The sequence below is a fragment of the Salminus brasiliensis genome, chromosome 2 (assembly GCF_030463535.1).
Source record: "Salminus brasiliensis chromosome 2, fSalBra1.hap2, whole genome shotgun sequence".
Taxonomy (NCBI): Eukaryota; Metazoa; Chordata; class Actinopteri; order Characiformes; family Bryconidae; genus Salminus; species Salminus brasiliensis.
This window is the reverse complement of record NC_132879.1, coordinates 9,062,485-9,079,275: the sequence shown is the minus strand read 5'-3', so window position 1 is coordinate 9,079,275 and position 16,791 is coordinate 9,062,485. Positions and strand designations below refer to the sequence as shown.

The 16,791-nt window shown below is 36.8% G+C and overlaps 1 protein-coding gene across 1 annotated transcript; it reads right to left on the bottom strand.

Annotated features, from left to right (window-relative positions):
• Positions 1–1,668: 1,668 nt before the first annotated feature.
• LOC140550340 (CMP-N-acetylneuraminate-beta-galactosamide-alpha-2,3-sialyltransferase 1-like) lies at positions 1,669–14,456 on the bottom strand. Its single transcript, XM_072674286.1, has 6 exons — positions 14,075–14,456; positions 8,267–8,460; positions 7,105–7,284; positions 6,642–6,687; positions 6,050–6,169; positions 1,669–3,330 (listed from the first exon to the last, which is right to left on the bottom strand). Exons 1-6 carry the CDS (start codon positions 14,315–14,317, stop codon positions 3,163–3,165), a joined length of 951 nt encoding a protein of 316 aa, XP_072530387.1. The 5' UTR covers positions 14,318–14,456; the 3' UTR covers positions 1,669–3,162.
• Between the last annotated feature and the right edge of the window lie 2,335 nt (positions 14,457–16,791).

The following is a 16,791-nucleotide window of genomic DNA, read 5'->3' as shown; positions in this document are numbered from 1 at the left end:
GCTGCCCTGATCCTCCTCTCTTCAGAAAACCTTTCAACGTCCTCTCAGTTACTGAGTTTCCTCTGTAAGCAACAATGCGTGTAGCAGTGCTGAGAACAGGATTGATTCAGGAATGCACTATTGGTGCATCTGTTGCATGTAAAACAGTGCGCCTCTTTCTGACAGGCGAATCCATCTTCATTACAGCAGACAACGGTGGAGGAGTCTGTGGCCCTCGCTGAGAAAGGGCCTATCCCACAGATGCTGTCAGCTGATTCATATCAAGCTCACTCTCAGCACCTGAACTGACAGATCTAACGTTCAGCCACTCGGCCACTGGGGAAAACTGATGGAGGGAAAGCAAATAAGAGTAATGAATTACGGAGCTCGTCAGTATTTATTTTGGCTTTGTCTTGCTTGAAGCTAGTCAGCTAAGGAAGCAGGTGTAGCTAGCTGGGTGCTAGGCTAAAACCTAACCCTACCAGACCAAACTACAATCTCTTCCGCTAGCTAACCGCATACTATGTCACCTGGACACCAAGAGGACAAAAGTGTTCTTACAGTGTTATAGTATTAGAAGCTATGTTAGGTTAGGCTGTGTTATGCGGCTGTGGGCTGCAGCACTGTCATAAACCAGCCAATATAAGCAGAGCTCATTTTTTTCCTACAAGCCCACTATAAAGGTTGGAAATGGGCTTGTAAAACTGCATGAACATTTTTTAACCCTGATCAAAGTTGCATTCTTTCGGTTGATACATTAAACAAGAACTTAAAATGGCAAAATGTAGGGAATGTTGAGTATTGTGGTCTCCATAATGATTTTTGTATTTAGTAGTACCTAAGCTTAGAGGTATCTTTTGAATCCTTTCCTACACAAACTAGCAATGGATATTTTCTGAGTAAACAGTGAAGCACATAGGTCTGCTAAATGCCTTAAATATAAATGTAAAATACATTCTCTGGCACCTTTAAACTTGAAGATTTTGAAAAAAACAACAACACACAATTAAATATTTTAATATTTTAATAAGGCCAGTACTGCATTTAACCATGTTAACACATTTGTACAAAAAGTATTAGAATGTATCAGAAAGTTCATGAAACATTGTTGGTTTCTGATCAATTATTCCTATATGTCTTTTTTTTAACAGCACATAACTGTATTACTATGTTATCTTTATACTAAATGTTTGGTTTTGGATATTTGGATGGGACTCTACAGTAATCTCTTGTGTTAACCAGGGCTGTATTCACATGATTCAGGTTGCATTGCCAAAAATAATGGCTTCTATGCAGATTATGAATTAGCCTGGTACAAATGCACAAAACCAGAATTCAATGAAATGAGCGATTCTGGTCATTTTTAAGCTAACTGGCTGTTACCTGTGCATTAGTTGATTAATTAGTGTTCTTTCATATCAAGATAAATGTTGTATCGTCAGCAGAGTGCTTGCAGGAAAAACAGAGAATGTGTCGAGTTAGCAGATATGTGTGCATTCATGGCCTGTATCTTCTCAGGCGATCAGTTGCCAGAAAATGTTTGCACTTCATCTTGGGATGAAATTACTTTTAAGGGTTTCATTACATAGACGTGATTACACTGGTTTCATGAACTGAAAAAGATTTATGTCATTGGAACACTTAAAAATGAAGCTGCTTCAAAGCTTTCCTCAAACAATGAACCATGAATCTGAATCATAAATACTTTTTTATTGATCCCAGGAGGGAAATTGTTACAGTTACAGTTGTTACAGTTGCAACCGTTTGTGTAAGAATAAACACTCTATAAAATAACATAAAAAAAAAAAAAAAAAAATTAAATATGTACACGTACATATATACATTATATGAAAAAAATAAAGTGGCAAAGTGGCTGTAACTGTGATAATAAATATGGATATAAATATGGATATAAAGCAGGTACAATTATTGCACCTCTGAGTTATTGCACACATATTAAAATGAATTGCATTACTATTATTATTGCACATTTGAACAGTATAATATGTAATATCATGTTTGTAAACGATGTGTGAACGTGAAGAACCTTTAAATTGATGAATTATCTAACATCATTTGAAGGTTCCTTAGACCTCTTAAACACTTTGAAACCCCTTTATTCATAATAGTGAAGGATGAGGAGAACACTAACCGCCAATTCTGTTACATCGGGCAACAGACACCCACACTAGCTAATGAATGGAGGTGAGAGAGCAAGGTTCTGTAGCAAATAAAAAAAAGGTTTCTGCATGTTTAAAGTAGCAGTAACTTCTGGCTCCTGCAGATGGCTTTGGACGAGGATGATTGGTCTATAAATACCTGTAAATGACTTCCCCTCACTGGCTCCTCCTCCATTACATATTACTATAGTGTCACGCCATATGATGAACATACCTGTAGCTGTGCAGGGCACTCCCAGTGAGGGCAGTGGGGTTGAATACTCTAAGCAGAGGTTCTTAATAGGCGGACTACAAGAATAACAGAGGAAGAAGAGAACATCCACAAGACCTAACAGCTGATATCGATACCTCGCAACGAAGTTAACTGTGCATTTTATTTTTAAACTTGATGGGTGCAAGTCATCTGAACCACTGTGCAAACCACGTAAGTGCTATTAGTATTAATATTTACAGCTAAATGGTTTCTGAAGAAGGTATATGCGGCTTGTCAACTCAACAGTCATCTGTGTTGGGGTGAGAGAGATTAAGCAAATGCATTATTAACATGTTTCCTCAAATAAACGCCAGTTTAATTAAAATGACCAACAATGTTTAAATGACTCCTTAAAACACCTATGGTCCTCAATATATATGTAAAAAATACTATTTTGGTAACAAGGACCTCAATTGATAGCAACATACGCATTGTCTAATAGATGGTTCAAAATTATTAATATTCTATAATTGTCATCCTCAGGAGAAGAAAAAAATCAATGTTGGAGTCATTTTCTATTAATCCATTCATCCAGCAATTTTAATACAACATAAAGAACAACTGTCAGATGTTTATATATATATATATATATATATATATATATATATATATATATATATATATATATATATATATAGAGAGAGAGAGAGAGAGAGAGAGATAATCCAGGTGCTTTTCTATGTGTCTTTAAAGTGGTAATGAGCACTTAATCAAACCTCCATTATGATTACCATTATGATTTTATTTTTTTTAACTTCCTTTATAGATCTGGATCTTGTTTTTGTGTTCTAGTTCCAGAATGATGTTGTATTCAGTATTTCCACTGTGTGGGCCTCCATTATAAGAAACACCATATTTTTTGTCAAAGTAATGGTGCCATTTCCCATCTTTTCTGGCACCAAATCCAAATACGTTTACCTGTGTATGAGACAAAAAGAGAGAGGGTGAGAGAGAGAGAGAGAGAGAGAGAGAGAGAGAGAGAGAGAAAATACCGCCATATTCATCAACTCTACTAAACACTAGTCAGTTCTGCAAATTGGAGTTATTATTATTATTATTATTATTATTATTATTATTATTGGAGTTGAGCATTTATTGTTTTTATTTCCACCCAGTTTGGTACTGCCAATCAGAAACTCTCTTTCTGAACAATAAAAATGCAGGAATGGGAATATAAGTTACAAATCATGTTTCACTGTAATTGTTAACAAATGAGGCTGTACTATGCTTGTACTCCAGTACTATTACTGTAATAATTGTATAGTAATTACTAATTCAAATCCAATTCAAAATCAAATCCTTTACAAATCACAAAACTGGAGCACTGAGCTATCCTTCTCCTCCTAAAATAGGGTAAAGAGTGCAGCATTGTAGCCAGTTTCATTATCTATCTATAAAGTTACTCTCTCCTCCTTTTTCTGCTTTATCTGCTTTACTGGTCAAAGTCTAACTGTTCAAGTGGATTGGAGCTGATCTAGGAATATTTTAATGAATCAGGTTTTGGCTATGTTAATACCAAGCCAGTTCCAGAGTCTTTGTTTTAACCACAGTGTTCAAAGTACCATTTGGTGCCCTCAAGGCGCCATTAATGAACATTATTCCCAGCTGGCAGAAGAAAGAACTTTCTCAGAAGGTACAGTCAAGCTGGAAAGTTTGCACACCCCTTCACTTTCTCCATATTTTATTACATTACACTTATTCTACTTTTAATAAATTGTGTTTATTTTTTGTGACAAGATTCACAAAATAGCCCACAAAAAAATTATCTGTAGACCTCCGAAACAGGAATGTGTCATAGCATAGATCTGGAGAAGGGTACTGAAACATTGCTGTAAATAGAAGAACTTTGGAACCATAAAGAATCTTCCTGGACATGGCCGCCTGGCCAAACTGAGTGATCGAGAAAGATGGGCCTTGGCCAGGGAGGTGAGCAGGAACCTGAAGGTCGCTCTGACAGAGCTCCAGTTTATCTTTTGTGGAGATGAAAGAACCTTCCAGAAGATCAACCATCCAGGCAGCACTCCACAAACCACGCTTTTATGGTAGAGTGGCAGGATGGAAGCCACTTGTAGTTTGCCAAAAGGAACCTAGAGGACTCTTAAACCATGGGAAACAAGATTCTCAGGTCTGATGTAACCAAACTTTTCCTTTTTAGCCTGAATAGCAAGCATCATGTCTAGAGGAAACCAGACACCGCTTATCATCTGCCTAATCCCATCCCTACAAGCATGGCAGTGGCAGGATCATAATGTGGGGGATGTTTCTCAGCAGTGGGACCAGCGCGACTAGTCCTGATAGAGGGAAAGATGAATGCAGCTAAGTACACAGAGATCCTTGGAGAAAACCTGCCTCAGAGGGCTCTAGACCTCAGACTGGGGTGGAGGTTTACCTTCCAACATGACAACAACCCGAAGCACACAGCCAAGAGAGCAAAAAAGTGGCCTCAGAGAAAGTCTGTGAATGTCCTTGAGTGGCCCAGCCAGAGCCCAGACCTGATTCCAATTGAACATCTGTGGAAGGATCTGAAAATGGCTGTGTACCGACACTCCCCAGCCAACCTGACAGAGCTTGCAAGAATTTGCCAAGAGGAATGGGCAAAAATGTCCAAAAACAAGTGTACCAAGCTCACAGCTTCTTTCCCAAGATGTCTTTATTATATATATATATATATATATATATATATATATATATATATATATATATATAATAAAATTATTGCAGAACTATCACACACATTCACCACTATAAAACAGATATTTCACATCAATAGTCAACAAACAACAGATACCAGCCCAGAATGTGTACAACAGACACACTCACACACACAGGAAGTGACTGTTTTAACATAGCTGGGAGCTGATTGGTCAGGGAGGAGAGTCAGACTGGATTATTATTATTATATTAAACATTTTAAGAAAAGGCTCTACTGAACCAGCATCAGACTGATACTAAATCAGATCTGTATCGGCTGTTTCTCAAATAGGTTGTTTCAAGTAGGCTGTGGAAGTGTGTATGTGTGAGGGTGGAAATACCTAGTTTGGGTTAATGTTATAGTCGGGTTTTGGGTTGAGGTTTGGATTAGGTTTTGGGATGAGGTTTGGATTAGGTTTTGGGATGAGGTTAGGATTAGGTTTTGTTTAATGGAAGTGTAATTAAGTGTAATTAATATAAAGGACAAACTGTAAATCTACGTAATGTCATTAATTTCTTTTTTGTCTCTGTCTTTTACTAATTACTAATTATATAAAGATGCTTTATGATGAAAACAGTTGTAAAAAGCGCTATACAAATAAATTTGACTTGACTTGACTTAATGCATCGACAGAACCTCTTCAATATTTTTACCTCAGTGTATTTAGATGCTTCACTGCTGCTACTACTGCACTGATCTGCTGATGATGTGTTACTGATACTCAATTATGAGGTTATTAATTATCTACAGAGGATCACTCCAAATAAAGTGTTACCAACATATGGAAACTGTATTTTACCAAAGTCAGAGCAAAGACAAAGCCTCGCACACCCACTCACTTGATTTTAAGGTTCTTCACACTCAAGTGTGCAGTGCCTTGTGTTTTATAGTTAGTTGACATGTGTGGAACTATAGTGTGGAAATTGTCATCCTTAATGGTCCTACCTGGTCACAGACATGTAGGGAGAACACAAGCATTATGAAGCCGGTGGACGGGTATTTGCCATGTTTTTGCAGCCAGTTCTCATGGATGTATCTGATAAACTCGGGGTGTAATATCATCACCTTCAACAAAAAGCAGGGAGCACTATTAAAGGACAAAATCAAACCTTTAAACCTTTAAAGGCACCAGCTGACATATTGGACATATGTACATGTACACATACTGAGCACTTTATTAGGAAAACTTACTCGCACACCTACTCATTGATGCAATTATCCACTTAGCCAATCGTGTAGTAGAAGTGTAGTGCTTAAAATGTCTAGTGTTTACTCATAATGGTGTAGACAAAAACACCTTGTTGAAGAGGTGAGAGCAACAGAATGGACAGACAAACTCCATATTTACCACTCTGTACAATTATGGTGAGCAAAAAAGCATCTCTGAATAAACCTGACATCTAACCTTGAGGTAGATGAGCAACAACTGCACAAGATCTCTTAAATCCCATGTAGTGTTCCTAATAAAGTGCTTAATGAGTGTATATATTTCATTTGGGAAGTTAAGAAAGGTAACATTAGAGAGTGTGGTCTTCACCTTGTCCTTGTTAGCTTGCACTGTGCTTTTTACTGCTTTATATGTGCTATAGAACAACAAAAAAGAAACGAAAGGGTCATTTTAATTTCTTCAGAATCAGAAAATGACAGCACCTTTTCCAACCCACATTTCACTTTATGTATCACTGACATTTCACATTTATTTAAATTTGTCTTCCCATATCCATCTCTAATAGGAAAACCTATTGAGATAGATCCATAAAACTCAGAAAACTTAGAAAACTTTGTATATAACAAGAACTTCCATCCATTGCTAAAAGCAATGACAAAAAAGTCTAAGCTTTTGACAGTGGGTGGAAGTTCTTGTTATATGCAAATACTTCATAGTTTGCAGACCATCACACAGACAGTAGGAAGGCCAGTTCTCCTTGTTTATTAATGAGATGTATTAAATGTGTTACTGTGATACTGTTGGATCTTAACGTGACAGTGTGTGTTCTCACCGTTTGATATGTTTGGTGGTGAAGATGCTTATGAGCCACTGTAGATCCAGAACTTTGAATGGTACCAGAATGAGGTGAGTAGAGTTGTCAATGTCCATTGCGCTCTCGGGGTAGATGGCTCGGTGAGTGGTCTTTGACCCGACGTCTTTCTCAAAGCCTGTGGTGGGACCTGCATTTATCCTGTAGTACAATTAATATATGCTGTCTGCGTACCGACATACACTTAAAATGCCTTGTCATGAGTATTGGCATACGCTATTCATAAATATTAATGTATTTTTTTATAAATACATTATTCAATGATTATGAATGTGTTATGAAGCCCCTATGTAGATACCCTTTAAAAGGTAAAGGTGCACGTATTCGAAATGTGTCCTCATTTAACCCATTTGGTAGCGAACACACACTCACGTGTTAGGGGCAGTGAGCACACACACACACACACACCCAGAGCGGTGGGCAGCCAACTCCAGCACCCAGGGAGCAGAGAGGGTAAAGGGCCTTGCTCAAGGGCCCAACAGTGGCAGCTTGCCAAGCCCGGGAATCGAACCCCTGTTAACAATATCCCGGCGCTCTAACCGCTGAGCCACCACTGCCTCATTATGTTTTTTTGTTGGTGTTTAACAAGGTTGCTAACAATTGTGAAGCTGAATGTGGCTATTCCATGATGAAGCTACTTCTACATTAATGCCATTTCTCTGATGCTCTTATTCAGAGACTTACATTTAAATGATGTTACATTTGTAGAGGAATATAGAGTCTTCCTCAATGACTTTATTTAGCATTGTGTGGTTGACACAGGGTTTGCGATAAATGTTGTTATCTACTATGATACAACAGCCACTACGCCCCAACACCAACAGGCTGTTCACTTCTTGGTTGATACATGGTCCCAAAATAACACACAAAACTGTAGACTGGGCTAATATTCAATCACAAATGAGCAGTAATGACATTGTTGTAATTCACTGGATTGCTTTAATAGACAGTATTGTCTTTATGATATCTCATGCATTCTGACTCCCAGATAGGAGTCCCAGATATGAGGAATATCAGGGTGTTAACTTTAACAGTAATCTCATTGTTTCTATAAAGATAGAAAGGAAGAAAACATTCATATCTGTTATCTATTAGGCAGGTTAACCATAAGCTTTGTCAGTACCTTATGACGAAGTCATGAGCATCTATCAGTGGGCCATAATGAGATCCTTCCAGATTGCCTGAGTTGCCCACCACAGCACACATTCTGCAGCGGTGAGGACCAGCATCTGAGTAGTGTTCTTTATCAGGGAACAGCGAGAACAGGGTCTTCACCACAGCGCTGTAGTTCACATCACCGTGCCTAATCTGAAGACTCTGCATATACATAGGAAATTACGTTTTTCATTGTTCAGGTACTTTAAGAAAGGAAATATTTACACATTGTGATTCATTTTGTCAATTACAACTATTACAGTCTTAAATATTACTAAGATGATGCTTATTAGTTAGTACTGTGGAGTGAGCACCATGAACCCACATCAAATTGTGCCCTCTCTGACTCCGGCCACTGATGGCAAAGTGGCATGAATTAGGATTCAAACTTGCAACCTCTGGCCCTTTTTTTAAGTATACTATGATTTTCTAGATCTGTATCTGGGTTTCAGCATAGATGTTTTCTGTAACACTGTAGGGGTGCCTGGGGTCCCTGTTCTTTTCTCTCTCTCTATTTTAGGCGTAGTCTTTAAATGGTTATACTGTTATGCTGTTATAAAAATAGCTTAATGTAGAAAAGAATGTTTAATGTTTAATTTGTTCAGATGGAATATGGAGAGAGCTAAGCTCCACACTGCATTAGAGTACTCAGAAAGAAGAGAGTGCCTCTACAGCATGTGGTAAAACTTCCATAAATTCTTTAGTGTACTGGCACACAGAGGAGAGCTGTAGTGGGGAAAAAGTGCTATCTGTCTTTATAGAGACACTTCTGCAAATTTGTCTCGTTGGGCCTGTTTCCACCTGGCATTAACATGTGTTTTGTATCTGGATAGTATCTTGTTCTACTTGACCGTTATTCTGACAAGATTTGATTTCTCTTCAAAGCATGCTTCAATAGTGTATATTGATAGATTCAGCTGCCTAAACAAACATTTACATATTTACATTTACATTTAAGGCATTTAGCAGCTGCTCTTATCCAGCGCGACTTACAAAAGTGCTTCCCTATTCACTCAAGAATAACCTCAGCTAGGTTTTCAGGAAGTTTTGAAATTATTTGAAGTTCTCCTTTTATGAGAACTCCTTAGTTCTCCTTTTTAAGATGAGTTTTAAATAGTTTGAATTTGTTAACAAACTATTTAATCAATCAGGAATTTGATCCGATCAAGATTGAGTCAATCCTGTAGTACTCCGAGGTGATCATTTTTCCAACTTTCAGTAATATTAGCACCATTGTGTTTTTTTTTCTTTCTTTTTTTTATCTGTACATTCCCATGACTATTAAGGGTGTTATGTTTTATTGACTATATCTTATTATTTGCTATATGTTAATCTCATATAAAAGGCAACTGTTGGTGGGGAGAGTTTAAAGTTGAATTTTGAATTTCTGCTTTTATACCTGATTTGTCACCTCTAAGCTCTAAACAAACCAGTAAGTAGAATATATTGATAAGCTAAAAGTATCCTAGCAAGAGACTGCCCCCAGCAGAAGTATGGGACAGTTCACTATATTAGTTAATCACTACATTAGGGTACATATAAGGTAATTGAGGTGATAAGACTATTAAACCTGTAAGGGATAACACTGCCTTCATCTACAGGTAAATACGTATAAGCATAAGGGCACCCTCAAACACAGCGAGAGTTTCTTTTGACAGATATATTTCCGCTTGCCTGACGGATTCTGATCACAGATAGACCTGTTCACAGAAAAATCCTGTTTCCACTTGTATTAAATGTGGACAAGGTCCATCTCCTGCCACCTCCAAGTGTGGTTTGAGTGATCTGGACGTAAACCGAGTTTATTCCAGTTGATATCCATATTAGCATCATTTTTAAATCTCCAGGAGCTTTTAAAATGATGCTAGTATGGAGAGGCTTTTATTGCCATACCATCTGGGTACAAGTAATCAGTAAAGCGAAATTACATTTCCTCTAGGACATTCCTCCATTTTTGTGGTATTGATCTGATTCCAAGTTTGCACAGTTTGTACAGTTTGTATCTGCACTGCACTGTTTCTGCCACCGTGTTGCACCATAGTCCTGGAGGAATGCCATTCTGCTTCACTGTGTACTTGTACTTAGATAGAATAACAGTAAAACCCTTCTGACGTACTTGAATTGACTTGATCTTTGGGATACCCATACTAGCATAATTCTAAAGGAGTTAATCCTTGGGATATGCATGCTAGCAAAAACCTTAATAAACACAGCTCTTAGCTTTTAATCAAACCATGTGAATCAGCAGCAAAAGGGTTAACAAGGATTGCAATTCATGACCTTTTCGGTTGTAGATTGTGGTATATGTCCTGAAAGCTCTACTGCAGGTTTTCAGGAAGTGTTGCATGATGTGAAGTTCTCCTTTTTATGACCTCAGCCACTTGAGCACTTGCATTTGATACAGACATATGTCTTAGTTCTCCTTTTTAAGATGAGTTTTAAATAGTTTGAATTTGTTTACAAAATATTTAAACAATCAAGAATTTGATCCGATCAAGATTGAGTCAATCCTGTAGTTCTCCGAGGTGATCATTTTTCCAACTTTCAGTAATATAAGCACCATCTTTTTTTTTTTTTTTTTTTATCTATACATTCCCATGACTATTAAGGGTGTTATGTTTTCTTGACTATATCTTATTATTTGCTATATGTTTATCTCATTTAAAGGCAACTGTTGGTGGGGAGAGTTTCAAGTTGAATTTAGTTTCCTGTGCTTTTTATACCTGATTTGTCTATCAATAAAAGAAACCTCACCAGAAAAGCCAGATCTAAAATCCACTGGGGATCAGTGGGAAAAGTCCTTGTGTTTTTCTTACAGGAACAGCTTCACCAGGTTGAAATGTTCAAATAAACGAGATATCACCTTACTTCATTAAAGCCACCTTACAGTGCAGTGAAGTGGCAAATTACTAGGTTTTCATCAAGAAATTAGATTTTTTAATCATCTGTGATTAAGGGAACCATTGCGAATAAAACTGCCAATTTCCAGCACAGATTACATGGCGTGGTCAAAGTTTAGCTTTTTAGACACCAGCTGCTCTTTATGGATGGATATGCAGTGAAATGTCCAAAATTCTGGAAAGTGGTCATCAGATTCACGTGACCCAACAAGGCCATTCACTGATCCCTTCATAGACAGTGCTCCTTCTGTGGCTATGGCTGAGTTTTGATAATGGCAAATTTTAACAACATCAACTTTTTCAACAACATAACCATGACGTCAACCCTGCCACCTACCCCCGTCCCCCTTTGGAGGACTATTTAAACATTGTTAGCATTAATTATTTCTCTTTAAAACATGGTAACTGCGTATTTGTGATATCCACAAATTGTTCTCCTCTTTTGTCACCCTAACTCTTCTTCATTCAGTTCAGACAATTTCCAAGAGGAAAGATGAAAAAGGCACAAAAAACAAACAAACAAAAAACACAGAATACAGACCCACAAAACAAACAGGACAGAGAAATGGACAAACAGATAACACAGACAATATAGAAGGCCTAGGGCAACCCATAGAACAAATTAATAAACAACAAAAAAATTATAATTTGAACCAGGGACTACTTTACACATTGTGATTTTCCTAAATCATGTATTTTAATTGAGATTTAGTTTATCAAATGTGTAGTCAGTTCACTAAAAATGCTAAGGATTTCAAAATGAGATCCACATTTTACTAGACTGTGTGTTAAGAGTGCAAATATTTTTTTTTTCTAATAAGATTAAGTCTATAGGAACATTACTTTAATTAAATCTTGTAATGTTTTGCTTTGATTTCCAGTTGATGGAAGTTAAGCTGATGCTAGTTGATGCTAGTCGAGGCTAGCTAGCTATCTAATGCTAATGCACCCAAATACTGGACGTCTTTGATTATGATTTAAATTAAAACTGTTGTAATGTTGAGGTTTTGCCAAGTACACACAGAAGAGGTGTTAATGGTAATGATATCCATTAAAACTGAAAGATTTCCAACAACCTCACTTTAGCCAGAATGCATAAAAATAAGTGTCTTGAGTTTCTAATGAACGTTGCATACAGATATCGGATTCAGAGTTTAGTTTGTTTTATGAATAACATTCTCTATTCATTCTGTTTAATCCAGACATTCGTGTTACATGTCATAGCAAAGATATTAGTGAGGTCTGAGACCTTTGAGGGGTGTTTGCTGTCTCTGAAAGGTCTGAGTCCTTGTGTGGGGTAGGTGTGGTGTCATTGATCTGTAATTTTTTTTTTTTTTAATTTTTAATTGTACAGTTTTCTTTTTCCACCTTGTGAAATATGTAATATGTAATAATCCATAATAATATGGATTATGCCATATTGGTATTATTATGTTATTTAGTTATACATGGTATCCATTACTATTGGTAAACTTTCTCTCTACCAAGAGTGTTGTCATTATTATGGGTTGTGAAATAAAGAGTGTGTGATCAATTTGCTACAAAATGAAAGGTTCTGGATATTTACTTCTCTCCTTTTTTAGGTTATTCAACATCAATCCACTGGCTCTGTGGATCTGGATGTAACCAGTGTATTTTATATAGCATAGTAATACAATACATTTGGGGCATAAAGTCATGTTTTTTATAATGTTTATATTTTTATTTGTGGCAGTTTATTTTTCCAATAAAATTTAGTAATAACTGGGTCAAGTTTTGTTAACCATTTGCTAGTTGGACAAGTTGCCTTGGATTGTTTTAAATAATGAATTTATCATCAGTAGTATGGACATCTTGATAGCTGCAATTTGTCCAATAAGGTTCAATAAGAGTATCATCCAATGTTCAGTGCTACCCTCTATGTGTTTGATAATGTCTTAAAGTTAAGAGAGAAAAGCTCATACCTGTTGGTTTTGTTATAGAGAGGTCCTAAATATTTTAATTTGCTTTAATACACTTACGAATGTGTGTTGACAAGCTAATTCATTTTGGCAAGTAAAGTCCATGTGTTCTTTAAATAAAGTAATGTATCGTCTGGATATTATCTAGTTTGTGATTAATTCTTTGAACCAATATACCATGTTTTTGATAATTTTGACAAATTGCTATGACAAGCGGTTCTAAAAAGATTGTTATGTTCTCACAAATACACTGTGATGATATGGCATTATTAGTGTTGGCTGCTGCCTTAGGCTAAATCTATAATGTCTTTATCCATGAAATACATTTCTTACAAAAGCAAATGTTTCTACAAATTGAAATTCCCAATTCACTTTGCCGATTGCTTTTTCCTTATCAAGGGACACAATAATTGTTTGTCATTCTTTTTATGTGCAAGATTAATAAAAGTGGATAAATAAAACATACTGGTTGAAGACAGGGACATCAGTATGCAAAGCTTTAGACTTTCCTGTAGTAAACTCCAGCTAGCTGGTTCACTGGATAATAGCACTGTGTGGTATCTGAAGGATGATCTTATTAAGTCTTATTAAGTTGCATATGACCAATAAGCTCTTCATTGATAAAACATAAACCAATATTATTCAGCTTAGACCAAAAAGAAAAGTTAAGTGTGAGACATTATTTAGACTGAAGTGAGAAAACTCAATGGCTGTTACACAGGAGCTGATTTTCAGAAACACAAGGACATCACTTTTAATATGATTTCACACAGGACTCTACCATGTATAGGAAAACTGAATAAGATGAATATAATATATATTATAATTTTCAATCATTTGTTAAGACTTATTTTTAAAAGTACTCTCTAAAAAAACAGGCTAATACCTCGTTGTAACACATATAGGCACTGCACTGTGTCATGTTAATTTCCTTACCTGCCACCATTTGCTGGTATTCGTACTGAGCTTGCTATTTTGTCTGGACATAAGCTTTGGCACCAGTGTCTTGTAGCGTTGTCTGAACCAAGGATCCTTTTTACCTCCTGCTATACACTGCACACAGGCACATACATCCTCTGAAAAAGGATCCAGCTGCATCAGGTTTAACACAACCAGGTAGACAATGGCTCCCACCAGCAGTGCCTGAAAGAGACTAATCAGCCAAGTACGTCGGACCATTCTCTGCAGTGCAGTCAGATAGGACGGCAGACCAAAACGTGTTGTGCTATCTGGATGGAAAATTACTCAAAGACATGCAGAAGTGTGTGGCAGAAAGAGGGTGGGAAGGCCCTGTCACTGCTATTGCCGGCAGTCCGCCCACCTCTTACTGAAGAGAAAAATGACTTATGTTACTTGGGGGGTGAAGCTACACTTTTACCTTACTGTGCAATGTGGTTTCTTGCAAGAACAGAACACGTCAGATCCTGCCACAGCATATTAAGAGGTTTTAGGTTGGAACTTTTGACTAAAGAACATTTACATGTCTTGCTTTTTTACCACTTATAAGCAGACCTATAGTGTGGTTTAGATAATGGTCTACAGTGCTTTACAGTTGGTATGAGGTTGGAGGCCCAGGGCAGGGAGATTCTCCACCTGAGATTCAGCTGAGCAGTCGTGACGGCAGACAAACTCACTGGCACCATCTTGGTAAGATATGAATGTCTATTAAATCATAAATCATATTATACAGCATATGTTTCATATGTCATTTCGTGTGATTCTGCCTGTCAGTGGCGAGTCTAGAGTCTGTTGTGGCCAGAGGCCAAAATTCACAGGGGTGCCCCTCCAACCAATGTTCCTCATTATTAGTTCATCAGTAGCATGAAATGTTTTTTCTGTAGAGAATATTTTACCTGAACCCCTTAACTCTCCAAGGCTAACTGCCCACTAAGGTGAATTACTCAGTAACTACAGAGACATCTGTACAAACTGGTGGTGCTGTTCTGTGGTAATAGAAGTTTGTAATAACACTTTCAGCTGGTTAAAACATCCAGCATGTACACTTTCCTGTTTTTTTAATGCAGAAGCGTAAACAGCAGTGTTAAACGGCTTCCTGTTGTGTTGTAAATAATAGCTGAGGCCTGTTCCTAAATACACCAATAATGCAACCCAACACACTTACCAGAGTTTCCACTCCATTCACGTTCAACTCCACCTGAGAAGCTCATCCTGTGTCAATTGTAACGAGGACGCAGGTCTGAACAACGGGACAGATTTACCATTGATTCAAACTGTTATCAGCAAGGTTTGGTTAAAAGCCTTCAGAAACAGACCCCTCTGCATAGTACATTGGTAAGTAGTTAGCTGATGCTAATTTTGAGGATGTTTACAAATGTTTACAAGTAAGTTCTAGCCTTTAGTCTGACTTGATGGGATGTTAACATAAAGAAACGCTCTGGACTCTTCAGATACATCTCTGTTACACGCCGCCGTCTGAACCCCACTGCTTTTCACACTGAACACATTTACAAACAGCACTCTGCAGCAGGCGTCACACAAATCTTTTGAACCTTTGCATGGTGTGATTCAGCCCAGGCAAACTGATATTAATAAAAAAAAGCAAGATGATATTAATATAGCATTGCTTGTTTTATATTAACTGGATATACTAATTAAATATTAATTCTTTTAAAGCATAAACTAAATTACATTACTGTGGCAAAATACCTGTTTGTGACTGGAGATTTTAGCTAGCTAGCAAACTAGCTATGTCTTCAGCTGTTAGTGGTAATGCATTACTTTTATTGATCAGATAATGTCAGGCTAGCACACAGTATAAACCAGTTTACCTATTCAATCATTAGCATGGGGAGCTGGTTAAGGTTAGTGTGTGTAGTATGATTATGAATTATCATAAGGAAAACTGAATGCTAGCCTGGCAACATTACATAATAACAATAATAATAATAATAATAATAATAATAATCAACATTAAACCTTAAACATATTCACATTACCAAGCTTTACTTGTCTTGAATATGCTGTAGAACCTGCCATGCTATAACGGCCCCCAGGTAGTGCTGCACCTACTGATTTGAAATATGAATTGAGGGCACTAACATTAATATAGGGTGGAGTGAGGAACAGCCTCATGCAGGTTAAAATTTAACATGGATATTTTATGCAGTTTTTGTGTGTGATTGTGATTTTGATCATATTACATCCACGTAGCGCTGGTAGCTTAAATTCTCAAGGTTCATATTTTGCCCCATAAAAGGAACTTTTAGCACAAAACTTCAAAGCTTCATTGCTAAAAGTTTTATTGGGACAGGTTTGTGTGCATAACTGTATGTATTTATTTATACAAATGTATTTATGCATATGTTTAAGCAAAATATTTATGTTTTACTGTGCTCATGTTTACTGATATTTCTAAAAAAAATAAAATTGCCACATTTCACAAAGTCATCATTATTCTTTTCCTATTCTGCTTTACACAATTACCCTAGCTGTACATAAAGCAGGTTGATTTACCATATTTTTTTTTTTTTTTTTTTATTTATTTATTATTTTTTTTTTGGTTGTTAAAATGTCAATGTTGTTTCAGTATTATTTCAGGATGCTAAAAGAGTTTATGTTGACAATTTAATGTTGATTTAACATCTATTCAATGACTGATTGCCCAATTGGGATTTTTAAAGCTTTTTTTTCCC